The sequence below is a fragment of the Gekko japonicus genome, unplaced genomic scaffold, assembly GCF_001447785.1.
Source record: "Gekko japonicus isolate JY-2015 unplaced genomic scaffold, Gekko_japonicus_V1.1 scaffold834, whole genome shotgun sequence".
Lineage (NCBI taxonomy): Eukaryota > Metazoa > Chordata > Lepidosauria > Squamata > Gekkonidae > Gekko > Gekko japonicus.
Window position 1 is genome coordinate 257,130 of NW_015165855.1, and position 27,897 is coordinate 285,026.

General features: G+C 50.6%; 1 protein-coding gene across 1 annotated transcript in view; it reads left to right on the forward strand.

The window, feature by feature from the left end:
• The window catches only part of DIAPH1 (diaphanous related formin 1), a 139,692-nt gene that overhangs the window by 105,966 nt on the left and 5,829 nt on the right, over positions 1–27,897 (forward strand). The window contains exons 22-26 of the mRNA XM_015411130.1: positions 2–100; positions 2,694–2,818; positions 3,823–3,987; positions 4,295–4,430; positions 14,846–14,932. Of these exons, the coding sequence (XP_015266616.1) occupies positions 2–100; positions 2,694–2,818; positions 3,823–3,987; positions 4,295–4,430; positions 14,846–14,932 (612 nt within the window). The remainder of the gene's footprint in view (position 1; positions 101–2,693; positions 2,819–3,822; positions 3,988–4,294; positions 4,431–14,845; positions 14,933–27,897) is intronic.

The following is a 27,897-nucleotide window of genomic DNA, read 5'->3' on the forward strand; positions in this document are numbered from 1 at the left end:
TTGCCCTTGCTGCACTTCTTAGCTGAAACCTGTGAGCTGCAGTATCCTGATGTGTTGAAGTTCCCAGATGAACTCATCCATGTGGAGAAGGCGTGTCAAGGTATCCCGGGGAGGAGTGTGGGGGTGTGCCATGTGGAGAAGGCGTGTCAAGGTATCCTGGGGAGGAGTGTGTGTGTGTGGGGGGTGTTGAGGGTGTACAAGATTCTTCCCAGGGGGTAAAGGTGGGTAATTTGAGAAGTAACAGGTGTTCCTGAGGGCAGGGTGAAGGCTGGTAATTGGCTTGGGCCAGAACCAGGCTTGCTGGTGGTTTGTGCAGAAGTAGGCAGCCCAAGTCTCCTTCTGGCCCGCATGCAGCTAACCAGAAGTGGGGGGCAGAAAAGACATCTCCGAGCCAAATGGTAGAAAAAATTCAGCACGCTGGGTCTGTCCTTGGTTCCTTCCACTGTCTCTGTTGCCTTTACCATAAGGGAGGCTGGCTGCGTGAATCAAGGAAGCCTCCGACATGGAGGAGGGAAGAGGCAGACATCAGAATGGTGGCTGCCTTCAGTTGCAAGCTCCCTGCAGAGGGCGCTCTTCCAGACCCTTTCTGGCTTGGGCCAGAACCAGGCTTGCTGGTGGTTTGTGCAGAAGTAGGCAGTCCAAGTCTCCTTCTGGCCCGCATGCAGCTAACCAGAAGTGGGGGGAGAAAAGACACCTCCGAGCCAAATGGCAGAAAAAATTCAGCACACTGGGTCTGTCCTTGGCTCCTTCCACCGTCTCCGTTGCCTTTCCCATAAGGGAGGCTGGCTGCGTGAATCAAGGAAGCCTCCGACATGGAGGAGGGAAGAGGCAGACATCAGAATGGTGGCTGCCTTCAGTTGCAAGCTCCCTGCAGAGGGCGCTCTTCCAGACCCTTTCCTCGTCAGAAATCAGGGTGCCGGAGAATGCTCCCTCTAAGCTGTGGAGTCTTGTTAGCAAAAATTCTACACTGTGAGCTCCTGGCCTTAAAGTTGTGAGCGAGCAATTTGGCTTGTGCATCAGTTAGTTTGCTCTGGAGCCACCCTTCCTGAGCTAAGACAAAAATCTGTGGGCTGAAAGCTCACACTGACTCATCTTAGAGGGAACACTGGTGCTGGAGATAGCGGATTGCCCACCAAACAGCCAGCCAGGGATCCTGCTGTCTCCAGACAGAGCCAGTTTGGTGTAGTGGTTAAGTGTGTGGACTGTAAGCTGGGAGAACCGGGTTTGATTCCCCACTCCTCCACTTGCACCTGCTGATGCGACCTTGGGTCAGTCACAAGCTCTGGCACAGCAGTTCCTGAAAGAGCAGTTTGTGTCAGAGTTCTCTCAGCCCCTCCCACCTCACAAGGTGTCTGTTGTGGGGAGGGGAAGGGAAAGGAGTTTGTAAGCCGCTCTGAGACTCCAAGTAAAGGGCGGGGTATAAATCCCATCTCCTCCTCTCCTCCTCCTCATTAGTCACTAGCCCTCCTTGGACTGCCTAGCAATTAAGTATTCATTCATTCATTCATTCATTCATTCATTCATTCATTCATTCATTTATTCTGTTTCTATTCCGCCCTCCCCAGAAGTGGGCTCGGGGCGGATCACAGAGCCAGTCGGCACCACATGAATCATGAGATTAATACAGTTAAGAACAATAATTTAAAAACAGATTGCCCTCTTTGTGCACACAATCTCCAGAGCTGGAGTTGTCAGGTCTCTGGGGTCTACTTGGTCTGGGTCAGAACAATCAGTCCGTGGAATGGGGAGGCCCGTCCAGTGGGATTCTGCGTGGTTTTTATGCCGAGCAGATGCAGCATAGCTGGTTAAGAGGCTGTGCTCTGAATTGGGGAGTCCCTGGTGTGAATCTTGCTTGCGCCACTGACTTGCGAGGTGGCTTTGGAGAGCCTAATCAGTGCGCAGCGCCCCCCCCCCCCCCCCCCTGGCTACATTAGGGGTGTGTGGCCTAATATGCAAAGGCGTTCCTGCTACAAAAAAGAGCCCTCTATCTATCTACCCATCTATCCATCTATCTATCTATCTGGGCTCTTTTTTGTAGCAGGAACGCCTTTGCATATTAGGCCACACACCCCTAATGTAGCCAATCCTCCCAGAGCTTACAGAGCTCTTCTTACAGGGCCTCCTGTAAGCTCTTGGAGGATTGGCTGCATTAGGGGGTGTGTCGCCTAATATGCAAAGGAGTTCCTTCTACAAAAAGAGCCCTGATTAATGATTTTTTAAATCTTGCGTTTGCTTTGGGCACTCTCAATAACAGGGATCTGATTCCTCCTTCTTATGAAGGGTGGTGGTGGTAGGTGTTTGCTAGGCAGAAAGAGAGTTGCAGTTCCGGCCAGTGTTCCCTCTAAGCTGAGTTAGTGTGAGCCAGCTCACAGTTTTTTAGCCTCCAGCTCACAGATTTCTGTCTTCGCTCAGGAAGGATGGGGCTCCAGAGCAAGCTAATTTATGCAGCAGCCCAATCGCTGGCTCACCACTTTAATGCCAGTAGCTCACAAAGCAGAATTCTTGCTCACAAGACTCCACAGCTTAAAGGGAACATTGGTTCCGGCCCCTTTGTCCGGAGGGGATGCCAGGAGGTCAGGCAGCGACTCTGCTGCGGCTACAGAAATCTGCCCTGTGGTTTTAGCTCCACGACTGTAACCAGAGCGTCACCCACTTTATCCGTGTTCTCTTCCCACCCACCCCACCCACCCCAGTTTCTGGTGAGAATCTGCGGAAAAATCTGGACCAGATGAAGAAGCAGATTTCGGACCTGCGGCGAGACGTTAGCGACTTCCCCAGTGCCACAGAGGAGAAGGATAAATTTGTGGAGAAAATGACGATATCCTTTTGAGAAAAAAAGTTGAACTAGGAAACCCTGATTAGCGCCTTGCAGAAGAAGGGATCCAAAGGGTGGTAGAGATTCATTTGAGCTCTGTGGGATCCTTGGCTCTCCTGTGAGCTGCGCATCCCATTCGCTCACGTGTTACTGTCATGGGCGAGTAAACGCCCAGTTTCCTGCAGCCAGGTACATTGCTGCCACTTTTGTGGCTTGGCTGTGATTGCATCATGAATCTCTGGGGAATCCCAGTTTTCAGTTTATGACAGCAATTTCTTTCACTATGGCTCGTAGTAAATGACAGCGGTTACGTTTTGTTGAAGCTGTCTGTACCTAGCGGAAGAGGCCTCTTCCTATCCACAGGATAATGCCAGCCGTAAAGATCCTTGACACGTGCTGTGGCCAGTTCTGGGCCCAGATTCTGTTACTGTTTTATAGCCTTTTCTTCCTCCAAAGACCTCACAGTGGTTGCCAGGGAGACCCCAGTCAGCCTTCCCTCTAGACAGCTTGTTGGGCCAAATCTACTTTTAGTCGCTCTATGTGCCTTCAGGTTATTGGCTGGCCACTGAGATGGGCCAGATGTACAAGAGGAGTCTCTGTAGGAGTTTGCAAATGGAAACCGGAGAAGCTTCCTGAGTACATGGTAGGAGGAGGGCTGAAGAGCTGCCTGTGTTCAGTACATGCATGTCTAGTGAGCAGATGACTGGCTTTCCTGGGCTCTAACGTAGATCATGAGGACAGCCTGGGACTGCAGATTTCCTGGTTTGGGAAGACGGGAGGTGAGAAAAGAAAGACCGCTGGCCTGGAAGCCAGTGTTCCGAGTGCTACTCTTGAGCAGAAGACTCTGGGACTCTGGGGCATGCTGAGCTGTGGGTCACTGCAGCCGGGGGGGGGGCACTTGGGCTGCCCAGGGGGAATCTGTTGAGCCAGACGGAGGGCCCCGGGGGAGTCACTTTGGTCATCGCCTCTGCTCCGCAACCACCTGTGGCCTTTGACTCGCACCCCACAGCTTCGTCAAGGAGGCCGAAGAGCAGTACGAGAAGCTGCGGATGATGCACTCCAACATGGAGAGCCTCTATAAAGAGCTAGGCCAGTACTTCCTTTTTGATGCCAATAAGATATTGATTGAGGAGTTCTTCAGTAATCTGCACAACTTCCGAAACATGTTTCTGGTGAGTGTCTCTCCCGCTCCCCCGGGCCTGCCTCTCGATTGCAACACACGGCCCTCTGTCCACCAAGCCCGGCGTGTCGCTTCCAGTGGCGGGCAGCCAGGTTCATTCAGAAGCTTGTGAGCAGCGCATGATGGGAGAATGCTTCCCCCTTGTGCACGTGCTCTGTCAGTCCCTTATTCCCGGCCCCTAGGCCTGGCTGGGAACATCCCTGCCCCTGTTGGGCCTTTGGAGGGATGCCTTTTTTCAAAGAGGGTGGCCCTGCCCGCCCCGGAGCCGCTGTTGTTGAGTTGCTGCATCTTCGTTTCAGCAAGCCTTAAAGGAGAACCAGAAGCGACGTGAGACGGAGGAGAAGATGCGGCGGGCTAAGCTGGCCAAAGAAAAGGCAGAAAAGGAGCGGCAGGAGAAGCAACAGAAGAGAGAGCAGCTGATCGACATGAATGCAGGTACCGTAGAACAGTTGGCTGGTCAGACTAGGGAGGAGGCCTCCGTGCCGATCGGGAAAGAGCTGGACCCGTGCATGTGAAAGGGCACTCACAGATCCTGACTTTCTAGCAGTGGAGGTGGAATGATGTTCTAGCTGTGTGAACTTTTGTCTCAGAGGCACCAAGGGCCAGGCAGGGTGGCCTTGAAGGAGCCCTGCTGGACTAGGCTTAGGGTTGCCAAACCCCCCGGTTTGCCAGGGGTCCCCCGTTTTGGGGGGGTTCTACCCGCCGCCAGCCAGATGGCCGGCGGGGGAAGCCCCACACCCACAGCCACCCCTCTCTCTCCCTTTAAGTGTGTGGAACCTGTGTTTCCTCCCAAGCCCGATCATCTTGCAAGCTTGCAGGGAAATGCCAGCTTCATGCTCTTAAAAGGGAAACGCAGCTGCTCTTAAAGGGGAAACGCCGGCTCCTACATTTAAAGGGGAAACGCTGGCTCCTTTAAGTGCAGGGAACTGCTGTTTCTGGAGATCCGGCGCATGGGCAGGTGGGGGGGACGGCAGACGTTCCCTACGTGACGTCATCACGTCGGGGATGCCCCGCCCCCTCCGGGAACACCCCCAAAGTCCCCCGCTGGGGGTGGAAGATGGACTTGGCAACCCTAAGTAGGCTGTGGGGGCGGGCTGGGCTTGACCGGAGTCAGAGAAGCCTCCAGGGAGTTTGCAAAAAAACCCAACAACCCCACACTTCTTAACAAGTGGTATGCAGAGACTCCGTTTAACTGGTTGGGTCTAAGAGCAGCGTTTCCCCCCACCCCTACCCCAGTACAGCTTTGCCTTCTCAGCATCGGGGTGGATGCTGCTCACTCTTTGCAGGGGAGGCCAGAGGACAGCCCCTTCAACCGAGGCAGCCTTTGCTAGTTGCTTTGGGGTGTTCGATTGAAAAACCAGTCAAAACGAGCTCACGGCAGCAGCTCTTGAACCTGGAGCCCAAGGGCCTCTTGGTCTATTCCGCTGCGATTCTGTCGCCCTTCCAGCACGGGTGGCAATTCAGGCATTGGCCAAGCTTCTAGACCAGTGGTGGCGAACCTCTGGCACGGGTGCCACTCAGAGCCCTCTCTATGGGCACGCGTGCCATCGCCCCAGCCAGGCCCAGACCATCAGTGTCGAATTCTCTGCCAAGTAATTTTAAGTAAATGAAAGCATTTGGGATTGCTTTCCTTACTTTGTTTGGATCATCTTAAGTTAATGTATGAGTTGTTTTTTCTAAAGTAAAAACTCAGTATTCAGGTTAAATTGCCGTGTTGGCACTTTGCGTTAAATAAGTGGGTTTTGGGTTGCAGTTTGGGCACTCAGTCTGTCTCTAAAAGGTTCACCATCACTGTTCTAGACCAATTTCCAGGAAGACCTTCCAGCCAGACATCATTACATGGTTGTTGTTTTGGTTCTTCGTGGCTGTCTTGCCTGCGACTTCTTCTTTTGTTTTGAGACATAATTACTTGGCATTTACGTCGTGCACGCAAGCACTTTGGGGCCTTAGAACAGTCCTGCAAGGCGAGTCGGTCCCTCTGTTCCCACAGATGCAGAGCTCCCTTGAGACCACCTTATCGTCACAAGGCGAAGTGAGATGCGAATTAGGGGAGGGTTTCTCAGTTTGGAGCTCACTCGCCTAGCCACTTGCACAGTTCCTCCTCTCTGGTTCCCTTGTGACACAGTCATGCACAGAAAGGAAATTCTGATGTAGGAATTAGCATGGATCCTCTGTGCTTGTTTCTGCACAAAAGTGTGTTCTGTGCTGGAATACTGTAGGAAAAGGCCCTGTTATGAGTCTGTCACGGTTAAGGACTTCCTTTCATCGTTTCCCCCGCCCTCCTTCTTTCTCCGTTAAGGGCACTTCATGTTTTCCTGTGACTCTTAAATCCTGCTCTTCTTGTGAACAGGCCTTCCTAGCCAAAGGCTTCTCTCTTTTATTTCCTCTAATGAAAAATATATCTCCTGCTTTTCTGATCCTGTTGCTAACGCTGGGTAACAGCTGCTCTGTGTCAGTCCAGCCCTCCCCCTGGGATGGTTCACGTTCTTTAAGTGGGCCACGGATCAGTCCACAGATGGAGCATTCTGTGCAGGAATTTCATATTGGATGGCAAATGCTCCTGTCTGGGCCTGCCTGGGAGGGGGCTCCCGTGACTTCTCGGGTACCTTTTCACTGTGCCTGTCGCTAGATGCACTTCCCAGGGGAGCACAGGAATGTTTCGCTGCAGTGGCTGAAAGTCTGGCTTGTTGAACGTTCCTTCCGATTTTGCTGTTCCCGCCGATTAGCAGCACCTTTCTGAACCTGGCTGATTCGCACCTTTTCTTTGTTGGAACAAATGTCTAACTTGGGAATGATTCAATTATGCAGATTTCAAGCTGACGTCTTTTAACTTCAAAATTCATCGAAATCCCTCCTTTCTGCAAATCTAGACGGTCTAGCTATGCCTCGATTTGTCGGGCTGAGTCCAGTTGGCCGCTATCTGGTGGCTGTCTGTTATCTCCAGGGGTTTGTGCAGATGCTGCTGATCCGGCCAGGGTCTTTTGTGGAGCCTCCTGCGTTCCCGATGCTGTTGTGGGGCTTTCTCCCCTCCCCCCCCACAGGCACAGCCTGCTATTTGCTACCAAATGCACTCCTTTGTTAGACCATATGGAGTCAATTATTGCCCCTGTCTGCTTATTTCCTGTCTCCCTCAATTTCCTGCCAGTTTATCCCCCCCCCTGCCTTTGAACAGCCCGCAGTTGTGCTGAGTGACATGACTTATAGGGGCCTCTCCTCGCATTCCTTCCCCCGCCCCCCACACCTCTGGCTTGACTTACTCTGGCAAAACAGGTACTGTGTGTAAAATGACTCTAGAGAAACACTTCTGTTCTAGCGCAGGACGCACATGAGGGAGAATGGAGGAATTCTCCCAGAACCATTTGCACTGTGGCCGCATTATTTTTTAGGCATTAGTGCTGCCAGCCGCAGATGTCTTTCGAGAGACTGGCTTGCGTTCACGTGCACGTTTTTCACAAACCTTTGGGAACGGAGGCCTTAAGGCCCTGTCAGAGGACAGGGGCAGGATGGGAGTAGCAGCCAGATCCAGGGAGGGAGAGGGGGCCTCTGGGTCATTAAGAACATAAGAGACGCCAATGTTGGATCAGGCCAAAGGCCCATCCAGTCCAACAGTCTGTCACACAGTGGCCAGAAATACCAGGTGCCATCAGGAGGTCCACCAGTGGGGCCAGGACATCAGAAGCCCTCCCACTGTTGACCCTCCCAAGCACCAAGAAGACAGAGCATCACTTGCCCCAGAGCCCCTATCTATACCTTGTGGCTAATAGCCACTGATGGACCTCTGCTTCATATGCTTATCTAATTCCCTTTTCAAGCCGTCCATGCTTGTAGCCGCCACCACTTCCTGTGGCAGTGAATTCCATGCGTTAATCACTCTTTGGGTGAAGAAGTACTTCCTCTTATCCATTCTAACCCGACCACTCAGCAGTTTCATGGAGTGCCCACGAGTTCTTGTATTGTGAGAAAGGGAGAAAAGTACCTCTTTCTCTACCTGCTCTATCCCATGCATAATCTTATAGACCTCGATCATGTCACCCCTCAGTCGTCGTTGGGAGGGGGCTGCTGCCTTCATGCTCCGCTCTTGGATTATGATGCTCCCCTGCTTGGAACTGGCAGCCATGGCTTCCCTGAGCCGGCTGCCAGCATTGAACTATGCGCCTCTGTTTCATAACTCACACAGGCGTCAGTGTCGCCGGTGATATTCATGCTCTTTCTGTGCATATAAACATTAAAAAAAAAAACGGTTGCTATTTATAATCCCCATCACTGACTTCCACCTGGCTTTTAGCACTGCCGCTTCCTCTTACATTTTCCCAACCTCTTCAGTAATTGAATTACTCCCCATTCCTTCCCCCCCCCCATCACAGCCAGGGTGACTCATTAGCCGATCACTTGCACTTCCCCTCCCCACTTGCCTTGCATGTTTATTATGGATCAGCCACGTGGCATAGCGATTCAGAGCAGCGGTCCCCAGCTTTGCTGAGCCTGTGGTCAGTTCGGGAGCTTGGGGGAACGTGGAGCGGGTGTCACCACAGAATGGCTGCTGTGGGGGGCTGCGGTCAGTCACAGAGTGTTGAGGGGTTCCAAGCCAAGTGTTCTTTTATGATGGAGACAGGAAGTCCCTCCACCAGTGTTCCCTCTAAGCTGAGTGAGTGTGAGCTAGCTCACAGTTTTTTAGCCTCCGGCTCACACATTTTTTGTCTCGGCTCAGGAAGGAGGACTCCAGAGCAAACTTAATTTATGCAGCAGCCAAATCGCTCGCTCACAACTTCAATGCCGGTAGCTCACAAAAGTAGAATTTTTGCTCACGAGACTCCACGGCTTAGAGGGAGCATTGTCCTCCAACCCCAAGGGACTGCTCCTTGCAGGCCGAAGAGCCCTCCTGGGCTCTTCTGAAGCACCTCTTGCTCCAGTGAAGTAGAAGAGAGTCAGGACCGGCTCCTCATTTTGGGGGAGAAGGAAGTGGGTGCCAGGGAACACGGCAACAAGTGCCGCCGCCCCCACAGCCAACATCCGGTTGCTTCTCTGACTTCTGCAGCATCTCCGTCTGCCATTTTGATCACTCCCGTCTGTTTCAGTTGCAAGTCCAGCTGACTTTCTTATTAAATCTAACGAATGCCCATTTTATCCCAGAATTCCCTCCCCCTCAGTCCTCATGATAGAATAGACTCCGCCACAGCAAAATCCCTTGCAGGTAGAAGACGTTTCACATCTAGCCTCGTCCGGGAATAGCTGGACTTCTCCTTCAGTCACAGTGTTAGGCCAGCATCCAAAGAGGGAGCCTCTGAGAGGTTTGAGGGGTGAGCCAGTTTGGTGTAGTGGTTAAGTGTGCGGACTCTAATCTGGGAAAACTGGGTTTGATTCCCCACTCCTCCACTTGCACCTGGCTGGATGACCTTGGGCAAGCCGTAGTTCTGATAAGAGCTGTTCTTGAAAAAAAAGCAGTTTCTGTCAAGAGCTCTCTCGGCCCCACCTACCTCACAGGGTGTCTGTTGTGGGGAGGGGAAGGGAAAGGAGTTTGTAAGCCGCTCTGAGACCCCTTTGGGTAGTGAAGGGCGGGGTATAAATCCAATCTCTTCTTCTTCTTCACTGGGACACACACCCACACAAGACAGTTGTACACCCCTCGCCCCCATTGTCATAAAACATTCTTTGAAACAGAGAAGACATTTGGAATTAATTTGTCATACTATTAAGAAGAGGAGAAGAAGAGATTGGATATATACCCCACCCTTCACTACCCGAAGGAGTCTCAGAGCGGCTTACAAACTCCTTTCCCTTCCCCTCCCCACAACAGACACCCTGGGAGGTAGGTGGGGCTGAGAGAGCTCTTGACAGAAACCTCTTGACAGAAACTGCTCTTTTTCAAGAACAGCTGTGCCAGAACTACGGCTTGCCCAAGGTCATCCAGCCAGGTGCAAGTGGAGGAGTGGGGAATCAAACCCGGTTCTCCCAGATTAGAGTCCGCACACTTAACCACGACACCAAACTGTCTCTCAAGGAAGGAATCTGTGGCCCTGAGTCAGAGCCCATCTTCTGTATGTAAAAGGGTTCTAGATGTGGTCCTTCGCATTTCCACTTGAAGGTCAAGGGGCTTTTCTGTGCCAGAGACGCTGCAGATCTGCTGCGAATCAGAGCAGATGGCGCTGAGCTGAATGGATCACTGGCCTGATTTGTATAAGGCCGCTCCAAGCAGCTCGTGGCGCCAAGAGCCTGGCCTCGCTCTCCAGCTCTGTCTACTACCTCTCTTAGTTTGTATGTCTGAGAACGGCCCTGCAAACATCTGCGTAGACATATCAAGGCAGGAGGGGCGAGGTCTTTTCACAGATGCCAGGGCCGGGCCGTCCCTAATAGCCTCTTGACGGCAATTCACGTGCATTCAAACTTAACCACGACACCAAACTGTCTCTCAAGGAAGGAATCTGTGGCCCTGAGTCAGAGCCCATCTTCTGTATGTAAAAGGGTTCTAGATGTGGTCCTTCGCATTTCCACTTGAAGGTCAAGGGGCTTTTCTGTGCCAGAGACGCTGCAGATCTGCTGCGAATCAGAGCAGATGGCGCTGAGCTGAATGGATCACTGGCCTGATTTGTATAAGGCCGCTCCAAGCAGCTCGTGGCGCCAAAAGCCTGGCCTCGCTCTCCAGCCCTGTCTACTACCTCTCTTAGTTTGTTATGTCTGAGAACGACCCTGCAAAGATCTGCGTAGACATATCAAGGCAGGAGGGGTGAGGTCTTTTCACAGATGCCGGGGGCCGGGCTGTCCCTAATAGCCTCTTGACGGCAATGCACGTGCATTCAGATTATGCTTCCCACCCGTCTTTTCCCTCTCGTTCTGTTTCTGCAGTGTCATCACAGGTATTTGCATCCTGGCTGCTGCTACAACAGCTTTCTGTTATCTGTATAGTATCTGGTCTCTTTCTGTACTGTGCCTGCAAGGCTTCCTCTGGCATTTCCTCGTGGCTGAATCCTCCTCCAGTCTGGGCCAGAATAGGCTGAGTTTTATTCTGAGTTGAGAGCCAGTTTGGTGTAGTGGTTAAGTGTACGGACTCTAATCTGGGAGAACCGGGTTTGATTCCCCACTCCTCCACTTGCACCTGCTGGATGACCTTGGGCAAGCCATAACTCTGGCACAGCTGTCCTTGAAAAAGAGCAGTTTCTGTGAAGAGTTCTCTCAGCCCCACCTACCTCCCAGGGTGTCTGTTGTGGGGAGGGGAAGGGAAAGGAGTTTGTAAGCCGCTCTGAGACACCTTTGGGTAGTGAAGGGCAGGGTAGAAATCCAATCTCTTCTCTTCTTCTTTTACCTCACAGGGTGTCTGTTGTGGGGAGGGGAAGGGAAAGGAGTTTGTAAGCCGCTCTGAGACTCCTTCGGGTAGTGAAGGGTGGGGTATATATCCAATCTCTTCTCTTCTTCTTTTACCTCACAGGGTGTCTGTTGTGGGGAGGGGAAGGGAAAGGAGTTTGTAAGCCTCTCTGAGACACCTTTGGGTAGTGAAGGGCGGGGTATAAATCCAATCTCTTCCTCTTCTTTTTCTTCTGGAGAATAACAGAAAGTGAATCGCCGTGTTAAAGGGCGGTTCTGCTACAGAGGCGCATTCTTTTGCCTAAGCCCCTACTTACGTGCAGGTGGCTCGGGCAAAGGCCGTTCAGACCAGGAGGAGGGAACAGTCCGATGGCCCAAGAAGGTAGTCCATATATGGTCTCCATATCCGAGGCAGTTCTTTCCAGGGCCCCTAACTGGCCACCGTATCTTTGACACGCATACCCCCGTGCAGGGGGTTTCCCCGTGGGACAGCCTGAGTCCAGCCAAGCATCGGGGTACTTTTCTCTCTGACTCAGAGTCGATCCTTTGGCCCAAGCAGCTGTGCAGCAAGCAGGAGAAGAGATAGGACGGCGTGGGGGCCACCCCACACCTTGATCAGGTGCCTGCATAGGTGTGCTTGAGCCTTGGTGAATCTTTGACCCCTTCCCACCCATAGAGAGCACAGCAGATAGGGGCCATCAGCTTCCCTTCTTGAAATCCTGGGCTCCTTTGCTTGCAGTCCAGTAAGCGTCCCTCAGCATTTCCACTTGAGGGGGGAACAGCAGGGAGGAAGGAGATCACTAAATGGGCTGAACGTAGGGTTGGGTGAAGCCAGTTACATTTGCCAGCAGGTGGCGCTGTGGACAGCGGATTCAGGGGCTGCCCGAAAGCGCCGGGCAGATGTTCTAATGTGATTTTTATAGGTTTATGTTTCATTGGGAGCCGTCACCATGGAAACTGAGGTTTGCAGAGCACCGGTTGTAAATTTGTGGTTTAACGCTTTCACGGCCGGGCCGATTCTGTGCGGTCGGATGGAATATGAATGGAGAGCGCAGCCTCGGGGTCCTGCCCTCCGTAGCAGAGAGAGCCGTGAGAGGCTTCGGGCGCTGACGGGGAGGTTGGAGACCAGCAGGCAGCACAGGGAACGGACATGCAGAAAACTGCTGGATCCGGCTGAAGAATTCATCCACCAGATCCTTTTTCTTTTCAAAAAAGCACAGCCGTTTCCACACCACATCCAGTCCCCACCTTTCAAAGGGACGTGGAAGGTTTTACTGGCACTCCCCTCGCCAAGGGGCCCTCCCCTGTCCTTTGTCTTCTGCCCCCACCCCGAGATGGGCAAGAGAGGGCCCTGACAGCGCCCAGGGGGGATTGTCTGCTCTGGCACGTGGTCTCTGGACCAGCAGCAGGCTTGTTGCTGGGGAGAGCAGAGCATCTGGGAGGCCGGGCTAATCTGCTTAATGTCCAGAGCACTGCAGAGAGCGGAAAGAGATTAATGGGGTGGGGGAGCTTGGCGCACTCGTGACCTGGGGTGGGATGTGTGTGCACAGATCCCATCAAAGTGAAGGACAGCAGCAGAACAGGCTGGCAGCTGGGCCCTTGAAAGACGGCCAGGACCCTGCGGAGGGTGGGGGTGGGAGAGATGCCATCCCAAGGGGATTCCGCCCGACCCCGTCTTGCCAGTGGAAGCCCCGGAGCATCCAAAGGGCCCGGATCCATCTGAGTACATGAATGGCAAGAATGGGCTTTATAGCCCCGCCCCGCCCACATCCGCCCTATTTGTTTATTAGTTCAGTTTCTACCCCATCGTCCCCGCCAAAGCAGGCTCGGGGCGGCTTTCAAAAGGATAAAACATAAGTAAGCAATTGTAGACATAGATAGAACCAATTTAGAGGCAATCCACAGTCATAAAGTGCTAGCTAGCCGTTAGTTCAGTTTCTACCCGTCCTCTCCACCAAAGCAGGCTCGGGGCGGCTTTCAAAAGGATAAAACACAAGTAAGCAATTGTAGACGTAGATAGAACCAATTTAGAGGCAATCCACAGTCATAAAGTGCTAGCTAGCAATGTTCCCTCTAAGCTGTGGAGTCTTGTGAGCAAAAATTCAACTTTGTGAGCTACTGGCATTAAAGTTGTGAGTGAGCCATTTGGCTACGCATAAATTAGTCTGCTCTGGAGCCATCTTTCCTGAGCTAAGACAAAAATGTGTGAGCTGGAGGCTCAAAAACGGTGAGCTAGCTCACACTAACTCAGAGGGAACACTGCTAGCTAGATATATATGTGTATGTGTCTGTGTGTGAATGCTTCTATATTTTTTTACACCTGTAACAGTGAAGACTGCCACAAACAGGTTGTCCTGGTGCTACAGTAGAGAATGTTCACAAACACTCTAGCTCCTTGGAGGAACGGAGCTGTCAAAATGATCACAGTTTAACTCCTGTAAATGCCTTAATTTTATTCGAACAACAATTTCAAATATATCCAGTCATATGTGTGTGTGTGTATATAAACAGAAACCAGCAACACTGTGATGAATAAAAGGAAATATTTAGTATCTAGACTAGAGCTGTGGTGGCTCAAGTGGTTAAGACGCTGAACTGCAGGCTGGGAGGTCGGTAGTTCAGCAGTTCAAGACCCGGGTGCCGCATGATGGAGTGAGCTCCCATCTCTGGTTCCAACTCCTGCCAACCTAGCAGTTCGAAAGCAAGAAATTGCAAGTAGATAAATAGGTACCGCTTTGGTGGGAAAGGTAACAGCGTTCCGTGCGCCTTGCCATTTAGTCATGCCGCCCACATGACCACGGAAACATCTTCGGACAGCATTGGTTCTTCAGCTTGCAAGCGGCCACATGACCACGGAAACATCTTTGGACAGCGTTGGTTCTTCAGCTTGGAAATGGGAGATGAGCACCGCAACCCTAGAGTCGGATTCGATCGGCTTTTGAGCAAGGGAGACTTTTACCTTTACCTTTAGACTTAAGAAACAATGCAAAACCCTGTAAAGTTGGGAGAAAGGAATCTAGTCAAGTGAAAGGGGAGAGAAGACCTTCTTTGATCTCACCTCCTCGTACTGCTCTGACCTCTTCGGGGCAGAGTCTCCTTTCCTCTGTCCTCGGATGTTCAGAAATTGTATGTGGGGGGGTGGGCCTGCTTTCAGGACTACGCCCCTTCAGACAACCGGTGGAGGGCTGCAGGTGCGAACGCTTCTCTCGGACAGGAAGCGCTTCTCCTTGTTATGTGAACTTTCCTCCTTATTTAACCGAAAGACACATTTGAATGTGTGATTTCTCTCACACACACCCCCACACACAATTCCCTGCACTCTGAGAGGGTATGAGTCACGCGATGCTTATCTATATTTGAATGGGGCCTGAGGATGATTCCTCTCTTGCGCCGTGATGTAGGTGAGAGTCTCGGGAGAGGAGCGTTCCCTTGACACTCTGTGTGGGCAAAGTCAGACGTGCTGTCTTTTGCAGTTAGGACAGGGGCCGCAGGGAGGACGGGGGCTGTCGACAGAAGTCTCCATTTTATTTTATTTTTTCCTCCCACTCTTGCAGAAGGTGATGAAACCGGAGTCATGGACAGTCTACTAGAGGCCTTGCAGTCAGGAGCGGCCTTCCGTAGGAAAAGAGGACCGCGCCAAGGTAAGCGTTGCTCTGAACTCACGTCCTTCCGGGAAGCGGAATGGGGTTTGCTCTTTCACCCTTTCCTTCCGAGCCAGTGGCAAGAACTCCATGTAGAGAGACAAAACCTTGGTCCCTGGAAAGGACTTCCTGCCTCACCCCGCTGAGGGATGTCCTGCTGATAGCGGCCTGCTTTGGTGTCTCCTCCAGCTGCTGCTGATGCCGGCAAGCCACTGTGATGCGGCAGACCGGAGTGTTGGATCTGAGTCCCTCCTTTGCCTCGGCACTCCCGGGACTGCCTTGTGCCAGTCACTCTCCCTCTAGTCTACACAAAGGTGTTTTTCTGAGGGTAAAATGGGAAAACCTCATGCTTACAGCCCTCTCCCGCCTCCTCTCTTTTTCTCTCTCAATGTCACTTCTCAGCCTTCTGTCCCCTTTAAAGAACCCAAGCGGGGACAGGGGCCTATGGACTTATGGGGTCTCCAAGGTCTCTTCTTTCCCCCATAAAAGGGAACAGCAGCTGTCCATGTCTAGGGTGGGATGGCAAGCAAAACACTAGCCACTGGGGCAACATTGCAGTGAGTGCAAAAGATGCTCAACAGTGGATACTGGCATGACCTCCTATTACAAACCCCCTGTGACCCTGTAAGTCTCTAGTCTCTTCTGTTGCGGAGATGTAAGAGGAAAGGCATAGCTCCACAATAAGAGGGGATAGAGACTTACTTTTTTAAAAAAGCTGGGAATTCAGAGAACCTGATAGATACATAGTTATAATGTTATAGTGATATTTAAAAACCCCTCACCCGTGGTGGGGGTACAGACCAGGGGTGGTCTGGCCCTCGCTGTCTGGTACCCCATTGGGCCTGCAAAATGCGGCTCTGCCTCCACTCACATACCCATGATGATGACATGTCGTTTGGCTGCCATTTATTCACTGAGCATGGTGGTAAGGTGCAGAGTGAGCCCAGCTTCAGGAGTGTGATGAGCCATTATGGAAAGAAGTCAAACTCTCCTTCCCACCTGACAAAACGTGGCTGGATCCCCCCCTCTCCTCAACACAGAGCTTGTAAGCATTATGCCCTTCAGCATTAAAATATTCTTGCACCTCAGTCAGGAACTGGAAAAGGGAAGTCTGCTGAGTCTTTACACCAAGGTGGCGGGATATGTTCTGAACTGTCTTCAGTCTCTGCCTGTTGGGCCCGCTGCAGTGTTTTTCACAGGGGACGGATTTGTGCAGTTTTCCCATTGCTGCTGCAGTTGCTGATAACTGCACCACAGCAGTGGGGCTTCTGCGAGTTCCCCCATATTTTCCCCCCTCCGGCCCACCCTTACCAACAGCACTTTCCCAGTTTTTTGTTTTAAATTGACAATTGAATATCATTAAAGGAAGTCTCTAGTCTCTTCTGTTGCAGAGATGTAAGAGGAAAGGCATAGCTCCACAATAAGAGGGGCTAGAGACTTACTTTTTTAAAAAAGCTAGGAATTCAGAGAACCTGATAGATACATAGTTATAATGTTATAGTGATATTTAAACCCCCTCACCCATGGTGGGGGTACATGGCTGCCGTGTGGGTGGAACCCGGAAAATCTGTACTTCCCTGCCTACATTGCAACTTTCCAGGCTTTGCTGCAGCGTGTCCTGGAACTTTGCAGCAAACCAGGTTTGGGAAGGATTGGAGAAAAGCCCAGTAAAATCTGGGTGGTGGTGGTGAATGAATGTACCACGATGCTGTAGGAAAGTGAGGGGGGGGGGGACTACTTCCCTAGAGCCTGGTATATAACCTGTGTGGTGAAGACCCTCCTCTCTGTAGCCAAATCCAGGGGAGAACCTTGCAACTAGCAAGATCCTGGAATGGTTTAAGCCAGAGGTGTCGAACTCATTTGTTATGAGAGCCGGATCTGACATAAATGTCACTTTGTCGGGCCGGGCCATGTGTGCCATAAAATGTAATGCTGGGTACCGGAGATATAAACTGTATAAAGGACAGAAGCTGGTAAGCTCTGAGTTGGTGTATTCTCACTGCATGGCCCCGTGGGCTGGGAGGGGGGTGCAAAGGGAAACCCACATGGGCGGACTGCCATGCAGCACTGGGTAGGTAGACGCTTTATGCTGCTTGACTGCATCAGGTGAGGTGGTTCCACCATGCTGAAGCCACAATTAAGAGCGGCTCCACCCACTCTCCCTGAGCAGCCCCTCCCTTGCATCAGTGGCTCGTGGGCCGCATAGGAGCCCTGGGCAGGCCGGATCCGGCCCCCGGGCCTTATGTTTGACACCCCTGCTTCAAGCAATGCCTCACTTCCTTGTAGCCAGTTGGCCACAAAGCATTTGTGACAAGCAGCAAAGCAGGACTTTGAAGTGTGATAATCACAGAATACAGCCGTCAGTCCTGGCGTGACTTAAACAGTTACACAGAGGCCAACTACGCTGTTCACACTGGTTTGCCTACAATCCTCGCACTGCAGCAGCAGCTGCAGGGAACTGCGTCTTTTCCTTCTTTCTTTTTAAAAGGAAAGCCTGGATGGGCTCAGAAAGGCACCGTGGGGAGAGGGAAAGGCTTCTGCCTCCCCCCCCCCCAGCAGTTTTCTTATGAAAAAACCATGGTGGGGACCAATGTTCCCTCTAAGCTGTGGATTCCTGTGAGCAAAAATTCTACTTTGTGAGTTACTGGCATTAAAGTTGTGAGTGAGCGATCTGGCTCCTGCATCAATTAGTTCGCTCTGGAGCCATCCTTCCTGAGCTAAGAGAAAAATGTGTGAGCCGGAGGCTAAAAAACTGTGAGCTAGCTCACACCAACTCAGCTTAGAGGGAACACTGGTGGGAACTTATTTCACTGATTTTGCTTCTCCATGTGCAGCATCTGCATGTAGAGCAGCAAAATCAGTGAAATGGCTGCCTCCCGATGTGTTTTTTGTCTAAGAAAACTTGGGAGGAGGGGAAAAGCGGCGCGGCCCCCCCCCCCCCCCCCCCCGCCGGCACCGTTCTGAGCCCAGTTCGACTTTTTAAAAAGTCCCTTGTAGGTGCTGCAGGGCTGCAGGGGACACAGGCAAACTAGTGGGAACAAGTGACGAAATGTATTGTGTGGTTTGTCTCACAGCCTTTGGTTCTTATTACGCATCCATTTATTTATTTATCTGCATCTATTCAGGGGTCATTTCAAGGGGGAACGAGCCGGAACGGTGTTCTGGAAGTAACAAGCCCAAGAGTAGGGAACCCAGGCAGGCAGGCAGGCATGCCCCTTTTCCCCCTGAGCCTCTCCGCTTTTGCGGAAAAACTCGGGGAAGGGGGGGGGGGTTAAATGCCGTTCTTTCCCTTCCCCATCTGGGGAAGAAAGGCATTTTAAACATGCCCGGGTTCCCTGCCCGATCTTCTCCAGGTGCCCCTGGAGAAGATCAGGCAGGGAACCCAGGCATGCTTGCATTGTGTGCCCTTTGTCAGGGGGTGTGGCACATGCAAATAAGTTTTGCAAATGAGTTATGCAAATGAACTCCTGCACCTCTTTTTCTACGAAATGACCCCTGCATCCATGTATTTATTTATTTACTTCCTGTATACCCCACCTTCTGTCCTTTTTATCCCAACAGTCATCCCGTGAGGTAGGTTAGGCTGGGGCTGAGTAACAGACCGGGGGCAGGGTGTGTGTGTTGGTACAGAGAACTCTGCGAAGGAAAGAGAGGATGATCTCTGTCGCACTGTCTTAGCCTTTCTCGTTGCCCTCTCCTGGAGCGGTCTTGTCGGGGCCAGCTGATTTCCATATGGTTTGTGCCAGGAAAAATGCCACAAACCGCTTTCTCAGTCCACACATCATCCATTGCCAGACGAATCCACTACCTGCAAGCTTCTTTGCTTTAAAATGAGTACCTCATTTTTTCTTTGCTTTAAAATGAGTACCTCATTCCCTCTCTGGCTCTGCATGTTTTTGAACAATTGTCTCATGTTGATCCTCCCCTTTGGGCGATCCTCCATAACGGGCAGGTAGCTGCCGGTAGAAAATTTTCTGTTTTTCTAGTACATTTTTATCCTGCCTTTCCTCCAAGGGGCTCAGGGTGGCCAGTGTGGTTCTCCTTTCCCGATTTTACCCCATCACCAACAACCCTGTAAGCAGGAGTCATTTCCTGCAGGAGCGCACAGGAGCGGAGCTCCAGCAGTAAAGAGCCCAGGGGGCGGGCACATGCAACAAGCCCCACCCCCTGCTCCCAGCAGCCCTCAGTCAGAGCAAGAAGCAGCCAGGTAAGTTGCAGAGCCCCCCTGGTCCAAAACAGTCCAGTGGCATCTTTAAGACCAACTTTTATTCAGGTACAAGCTCTCCCTCCTCTGCGAGGACGGATCTGCACAAAAACCCCCAATAGCTAGCAATCCAAAACAGTCCAGTGGAGCCTGAGCGGTGGGTGTTGCCTTCTGACACACTTCTGGTGATGTTAGGGGGTGTGGCATATGCAAATGAGTTATGCTAATGAGTTATGCTAATGAGCTCCTGCACCTCTTTTTCTACAAAATGACCCCTGCCTGTAAGGTAGATCAGGCTGAGAGAGCAACTGACCCAAGGTCATGTAGTGAGCTTCACAGCTAAGTGAGGATCTGAATTTCGGTCTTCCAGACCATTTCCTGATACTGTAATGGCTATGCCACACTGGCACTCAGGTAGGTATGACTTAAGTCTACCCGACGTGTATAGATGCGCAATAGGGGTGACCTTAGGGTTGGATCCGGAGCAAGGACCACACAAGAGTCATCAGTCTTTCTGGCTTTTACCTCCCCCCAGCAAGGTTTATTCCCAGGATTGCAGGACCCACATGTAGTAATAGCTAACCCCCGAGGGGAGGGTTGGAGGTAGAGATGTAAAATTTCCGGAAATTTTGAAGCTCGGAAAAAAACGGAAATTTTCGGAAAAATTGAAAAAAATGCTACATTAGCATTTCTTTTGTCTTTTCTAGTTTGAAAGTCATTCTGTTACTTTAGGAACATAAAATATGACTATGGACATTTTTACTTGGCATGAAATTATTACAACTAGCATATTAAAAATATAGTGTATCCAAACAATTATTACAAACAGAATACCCACCCACATGCAAAAACAAAACTGAAACTTTTTTATTTTCTTCTGACAATCGCACCTCCTAAAGGAAGAAATGCATCTTGTTCTTGCATTGGAGAGTTCAGTTTGTAATTTAGGACTTGCTTGTCCTCAGTGCATAGAAATTACATCAATCTGATACCATACATATATATTTTAGAAATGATTTGGAAAATATTTGAACACCTAGTCTTAAAATATTTTATTCATCATGTTAAAATAAAACGTTCCATTATCAATTTTCTTTTCTTTTTTCAATTTTTCGGAAAAAAACAAAAAGGCTTCAGGAAAAAACGGGGGGAAAACGTTCCCCCCCCCGAATTTTTCCGGTTTTTTTCCGGGCCTTCACATCTCTAGTTGGAGGTGCCTTCAGGGGACTGTTCTGCGCAGCCAGTAGCCCTGCATGGTCCTCCAGCGTGTGGCTCGTCCTCTGAGCCATGCTTGATAGTTGCCTGGTTTTTACAGAGCAAAAGCCAGATTCTTTTTTTCAACCTAATTCTGAATAAACTGGTTAAATTGGTAGAAATTGGTCATGCCCACGCACCCATAAGAACTCGTCGTGGAATGCCCACGCTCTTGCAGAAGGGGAGGAGTGGAACGTCATCTTCACTGCACTATAGGTTTGTCTTCTAGTAGGGCCAGAGGCTCTTTTTTCTCAGACTTTTAAAGAAAAATAACTTGAGTGAGAAAATACTGATGTCCTTCTATCGTTGCTCAATAGAGAGCATTTTAGCATACTGCGTCTGTGCCTGGTTTGCCAGTTGTACGGCTGTGGATAGGAAAGCACTCCAGAGAGTTATCACCACAGCCCAGAAGATTATTGGCTGTCCTCTCCCATTCCCGGAGGAATTGTATAGTTCTCGATGCTTGAAAAAAGCAAAGAACATTTTGCAGGATTTGTCACACCCTGAACACTCCCTGTTTGAACTGCTGCCTTCGGGTAGAAGATATAGGACAATTAAAACAAGGACAAACAGATTAAAAAATAGTTTTTTTCCGAGAGCTATTATTGCTTTAAATCCTGTCTGAAATTGGAATTTGGGTGACACTGGTGGTTTAAGTTGCAATGTGAACCTTAAAGGGAGTTATGGGATGGTTGTGAATGGTTGTGTGAGTGTATATGAGTATGGCTGTAGATCACTGAAATGATTGCACCTTTGATTTCGTTGTACTATGTACAATGACAATAAAGTATATTATTGTTATTATAAATGCTGATGGAAGAGAGGCCAGTAGCGACAGGCTTTTCAGTAATCTGCGTGGTCCGCCTTTCAAGAGCCAGATGGGCTGATGAGCACATTCCCCTTTGGAAATGAAGGCGGGTGAGTAAGAGGTGGCTGTGCTTAGCAGTTTGGAGAGAGGAGGGCAGACAGTAGGTGTGGCCGAAGCCTTCGTCAGCTGGGCATGTGGAACTGGGCAAGGGCTGGAAGAAAGTGAACGCCTCCCCGTTCTGCTCAGTGGCTCACTGAAAACATCTCACTAAATCGACTGATTTGAATAGCTGTTGGGTTGTTTGCATAGAGCGGTGGCTCAAGTGGTTAAGACGCTGAACTGCAGGCTGTGGAAGGTCGGTAGTTCAGCAGTTCGAGACCCGGCTGCCGCATGACGGAGTGAGCTCCCGTCTCTAGTTCCAGCTCCTGCCAACCTAGCAGTTCGAAAGCAAGAAAATTGCAAGTAGATAAATAGGTACCGCTTTGGTGGGAAGGGAACAGCGTTCCGTGCGCCTCGGTGTTTAGTCATGCCGGCCACATGACCACGGAAATGTCTTCGGACAGCGCTGGCTCTTCGGCTTTGAAACGGAGATGAGCACCGCAACCCTAGAGTTGGACTCGACTCGCTTTCGAGCAAGGGAACCTTTACCTTTATCATTCCATAAGACCCTAGGCAATAGATAGAGCTTGTCAGTTTGGTGTTGGGAATAACATTGGGTTCTAGTAAAAGGGCTGACATTGAGAGTTAAAATAAATGGAAGATGGTCACTGATGATATAATTGCCAGCAGTGAAATCTAAAACATGAGATTCCAATGAAGGGGAAACTATAAAATAGTCAGTTACACTGCAGCCCTTTGTTGAGGCAAATGTATATTCTCCAGATTTGGGAAAGTTGGTAAACCCATTCAGCCAAACTTTATTAAATTGAAGACAAAGTTTGGCAAGATAGATGCCCGCCGAGTTTATGTGGCAGTCTTTGGAGTACCTTGTAGAGGTAAAAATAGGTGGGTTGTTTGTCCCTTGCTGCTGCTTGAATTTTTATTGTGACTTTTAAAAATGATTTGTGTTGTCGAATGCCATCCCAAAGATACTTGTATAGGCACGTGTTGCAAAATATTTTAGGAGATACACAGATACAGTCTTTTCATTGATGTGGATGAGCCAAGAATACATACTACCCACCTACTGTGGCTTCATATATATTCACGATAATCAAAGTAAGGTCGTTTGCTTAGTGGGGCTATCCGGTTGTAACGTAATGATGTAGTGAACCAATCAAGTGCATTTTAAAAAAAACCAGTAAGAAATCCACTGCCTAAAACCCAAACTCCAGCCAATCAGGAGTAGCTGGCAAGGACAGCCAGCAGAAACAACTTGGCTTACCTATGGTTTCATACACCTTCTCGGTTAAAGGATTCCAAAGATTGAGGGTCGTAAGAGAAACCAAGGTCTTGCCATTGCCAGTTTTGACAGTGATAATGTCAGGACCAGTTGTCCTGATCTCAAAAGGCAGGCAAGCTCACAGGGTAAAGGCCTTGGAAGAAAAAAGGGAACTAATATAACTTGTGCAGAACGCTTGATGTACATCTTCAAGGGCAACCCGCCTGAAGGGATGTAACAGCGGCCAAGACTTAAAAGTTGCAGAAGCATGGGTCAGTGTAGCCAGGTCTATTCAATCTGGAAAGCCTAGACATTAAACGGCAAAATACGCTGCTAGCAACAGTTCCAAACCTGCATTTCTAAAAGCTGGTTTGGGTTCAGGAGTGTCCCAATACGCTCTCTCATCTGAATAGTGAAATCTACCATTACTAAATCAGTCACTCCCATCCCCTTCAAGTTGTCTAGATTCAGTCTCTGCATCGTCATCCACTTGACTAGTGCTTCCAGGTGCTGGTTCAGAAGAGAGAGAGAGAGAGCTGCTCTCAGGCACACGGGTTATAAAACTCCACCCAACTTCAAAGCTTCAGGTGACTTTGCTCAGGGGTGCATAGAGGCGCTGATCCTTGGAACGCGACACGTAATAATCGCTGGTGGATGACTTGGCATCCCCAGTGAGATAACTTGCTGAGTCCTACGAGACACAAAGGGCTGAAACCGCTGGAATCCCAAGGCACTAGTTTGATGTTCTGGAAAATCCAGTAAGCTGGAATTGTCCTGCCCTGTGAAAAGGTTCAGTCGATCATCGTATTGCATCCCTTTGCATAGAACAGGGCTATTTTTGGGCAGGAACGCACAGGAACGGAGTTCCGGCCGGCTTCAGAGTTGGCCACGCCCACTACACCCAAGCCAAGGGAAGGCAGTTTAAACTGCCTCCCCTCCCCTCCAAGGGCTGGCTTGCCCGGGCTCCTGACAGCCACGGGGCACCCGGGCAAGCAAAGGGAAGGCATGGGGTGTGGCCTATTATGCTAATGAGCTGCAATGTCAGGGGTGTGGCCTAATATGCTAATGAGTTTCTGCTGTTGGGTGTAGCCTATAATGCTAATGTGTTCCTGCTGGGCTTTTTCTACAAAGAAAGCCCTGGAACAGGCCGAGCTGCGAGCGTCCTCCATATCCTCCCGCCCCGTTCCTCCCTGCCCCAGGATAGCACATTTGCGCTGCCCCCTCCTCACCGGAAGAGTGAAGCCCAAGCTGCCACCAGGGGGCTTCGCGGCAAGGCTGTGTTAAGGAAAAGCCTCTCTGAAAGGTTTTGTTCTTGTACCTGTCTGAGAGCAGCAGTGAGCTCATCATCCAGGGTAGGAAACGGGCCCCACCATCCCATAGATGCCAGTCAAGTTTAGCTGGCCAAGCCAGAAGCCCTGGTAGACAGACTGTGGGGGGGGGGGGGGGTGGGGGTGGGGCTCCCTATTCCTGTGATCGGCAGCTCCATTGCTCTTGTACGTTAGGACTCAAGCCACGGTTTGCGTTCTAAACTACCATCGGTGCAAACCAGGACTTGGTGTGGCATCCGAATCGAGCCGCCGGGCTGCTCCCGTGTGAACCGAGGCCCAAGTCCCTTCCGTGCGCCGCCCCGTGTGACTAGCCATAGAGGCTTTCACAAGCTCTGCTTACACCCTTTGGCCCGTGGCAAGTCTGCACAGAAGAAAAGGGGCTGAGGCTCATAGTGTGAGTGTACCCGGCTGAGTGGAAACTGGTCCGAGGCCGAGTCAGAGCCGTGCCTTTTGTCCCTGTATGAGGTGCTGCAGTTGTACAGGGCCAGGCCAGTGTTCAGAGTCAGTATCGCCTGACATATCCTTGTGAAGGAGCCATAGAAGACGGGGACGCCAAAGGATGAGATGGTTAGACAGTGTCATAGATGCAAGGAACATGAAATTGAGCCAACTTCAGAGGACGGCGGAAGGCCGGAAGGCCTGGCGTGATCTGGTCCATGGGGTCGCAAAGAGTCGGACTCGACTGTGGGACTGAACAACAACAACAAGCCTTGGCTTCCAGTTTCCCATGTGCTCCAAGCCACAGACTGAATGAGGGCTCCCTTCGTGAGCTGTGACAGGCCTATCCTGATAAGTTATCCAAAGAGCTTGTTTGGTTTTGTTCCGGAGGATTAGTTTCCTAAAATGGTGCATGCATGCACCCCTCAACACTTAAGCGAGTCCCTCTTTTTCATGCGCTGGGAGGGGGTTATGTCACACACACACACACACCCCGGTCGCTGCAGCAGACTGCGCCTCAACCCCGTCAGCGCTGATCTTTGACTCCCATTTTGCTGAGCAGCAGCTGTCTCTATTCACTCCGGGCGCTGGCATCTTCTCGTCAGGCTATAAAGGAATGAAGGAGCAGACAGACCTCTCGGGCACCACTGAATAGCTTAAAGGGCTTTTGTGGGGCAAGTCAGCGGGGAGATTGTTCCCGTGAGTCCATCAAGAAAGGCCCGCGGCTGCGGGAGGGGAGCAGACAATGCCCTTGTGTCTGTCCTCCCGGCCTGCCGTCATAACTTCAGCCTGGTGACTCACACGGCCGCCTGCTTCTGCTCGCGCATCTTTGTGTCACCCCTTGTGCAGTTTCCGCACCGTGTCAGCCATCTGCTCCTGGAGAGATGGAATCCAGAATGTGCCAATGGCTCCACCCTCTGTCCCAGCCAAGTTCCTTCTGTGGAGCCCACATAAACCAAGGGGGGCACGGTCCTTGCTGCAGGGGGCAGAGAAGCAATGCTTCCAGACACTTTGAAGCAGTGGGGGGAGGGGGAGTGTTTCGTTCCACACAATTAGGGGCGTTTTAAGAAAAATGAAAATGCACGCCGTTCTTACTTTGTTGTTCGATCTGAGCTCATTTACTACTTGAAAAAGATGAAACGTGTTATGTGTAACCGGGCACATAACATTGTTCTGTTTTAGTGTATCTATGAAATTTTAAAGTACAAAGGGAGTTCTATTCAAGCCGTAATTGCAAACATGCCAAGTGCCTGGGAGCAGAGCAGTAAATAGCTGCATGGTTTAGCTGTTGCCAATTGGGAAAACAGGGGAGGGAAATCAAGTAAGAGCTGGAAATAGACGCTGTCAACACTGAACATCTTTATCATCTGAATTTAGAAGCAGTGTCTTCTCTATAATGGTCAGCGTTATCCAGAAACTGCCTGTTTTTAAAGAAGTCAGAAAATCAGCATCCACAGAATGAAGGCAGACCGCCTTGCATGGCTGGGCTATAGCTGACATAGTCACTGGGGGATATTTTGAGGGGAGAAAGGAGAAGGTGAGAGGGACGGGTTCCTTCTCAGTTTTTCGCACATTGAGAGCAGGTGCAACCTATGATGCTCCCAAAGTACATGGTCACCATGTCGTCTGAACAAGGGCAACATGCGTATTTTCCAGGTGTGTACGACTTTTGGGCATGTGAATGAGATCGTGAATGATCCAGTGGCCAGTTTTCTCGTTCTGAAGTGGTGTGCGTGTGCAGAATTCACACGCTGAATGCTGTTGAGACAACATGGCCACGGCATGTATCAGCGAGGATCTACGTGTGGTTGGAAGGCTCCTGGTACATTTGGGATGGGATGTCTGGAAAGGGCCGTCGCCATTTAGGGCTGCCTTCTGTCACTTAGATCCAGACAGCTTTTTCAGTCAGTTGTGCCCAGTTCTCCTCAGTACAGACCTTTTGTGCATGCAGGTGTTGGGATGCCCGAGCATAGCCCTTTTAGGTGGTGAAAGGGGATCTCTTCTTGAGAATAAAACGGCTGATATTGCAAAGCCCTTGTACAGATCTGTGGTCATTTGGAAACCTGTGTACAGTGCTGGTCGCCGTATCTCAAAAAGGACATTGCAGAACTGGAAAAAGTACAGAGGAGGGGGCAACCAAGAAATGTTCCCTCTAAGCTGTGAAGTCTTGTGAGCAAAAATTCTACTTTGTGAGCTACTGGCATTAAAGCTGTGAGCAAGCAATTTGGCTGCTGCATAAATTAGTTTGCTCTGGAGCCATCCTTCCTGAGCAAAGACAAAAATGTGTGAGCTGGAGGCTCAAAAACTGTGAGCTGGCTCACACTAACTCAGCTTAGAGGGAACACTGCCAAGATGAGGAGGAGGTTGGAGCACCTTCCCTATGAGGAAAGTCTGAGGAGTCTGGGACCTTTCGGTTTAGAGAAGAGATGACTAATGGGGGGGGGCATGATAGAGGTTTATAAAATTATGCATAGGGTAGAGAGAGTTGACAAAGGAAAATCCCTCCCCCCAAAAAAAACATGAGAATTTGAGGGCATCCAATAAAAGTAATGGGCAGTAGGTTCAGGACGGACAAAAGGAGATACTACTGTGTGATTAAAATGTGGAATTCACTGCTGGAGGATGTAGTGATGGCCAGAGTAGTAAACAGTTTTTAAAGGGGGGAATAGATAGATCCACGGAGGATGTCTATCAATGGCTACTAGCCATTGTGGTTGAGGGGAACCTCCACGTTCAGAGGCACTAAGCCTCCGAATCCCAGAGCCAGGAGGCAATATCGGAGGAAGGCCTCGGCCTCTATGCCCTGTTGTTGGCCATCGGGAGGAACTGGTTGGCCACTGTGTGAGACAGGATGTTGGACTAGATGAACTATTGGTCTGATCCAGTAGAGCTCTTCTTATGTTCTTATGTCCCTTTTTCACCAACATAAAAATCAATTGTTAGCCTGTAGTGTATTGTTAAGGAGCTGCGGTGGCTCAAGTGGTTAAGACGCTGAACTGCAGGCTGTGGAAGGTCGGTAGTTCAGCAGTTCGAGACCCGAGTGTGCCGCATGGCGGAGTGAGCTCCCGTCTCTAGTTCCAGCTCCTGCCAACTTAGCAGTTCAAAAGCGAGAAATTGCAAGTAGATAAATAGGTACCACTTCAGTGGGAAGGTCACAGCATTCCGTGTGCCTTGGTGTTTAGTCATGCCGGCCACATGACCACGGAAACGTCTTCGGACAGCGCTGGCTCTTCGGCTTGGAAACTGAGATGAGCACCGCAACCCTAGAGTCGGACTCGACTGGCTTTCGAGCAAGGGAAACCTTTGCCTTTACCTTTAGTGTATTGTTGGGTCAACCCCCAGATCTCCACCTATTTTGCTTGGGGAAAATGCTATTTGTGTGGCTATCAAAGGAGCTTTTGTGCACGTGCCAGTGGGGACATCAGCTTGCTTTCTCTCATCCTGGTGACCCCGTGAAGCTCAGCAAGGACTTCATTCCATTCAGAGCCCCACTCAGTCGAAGTCCAAAGCCATTTAGAAACGAAAGAGCCCTGTTTGTTTGTTTTTTTGAGT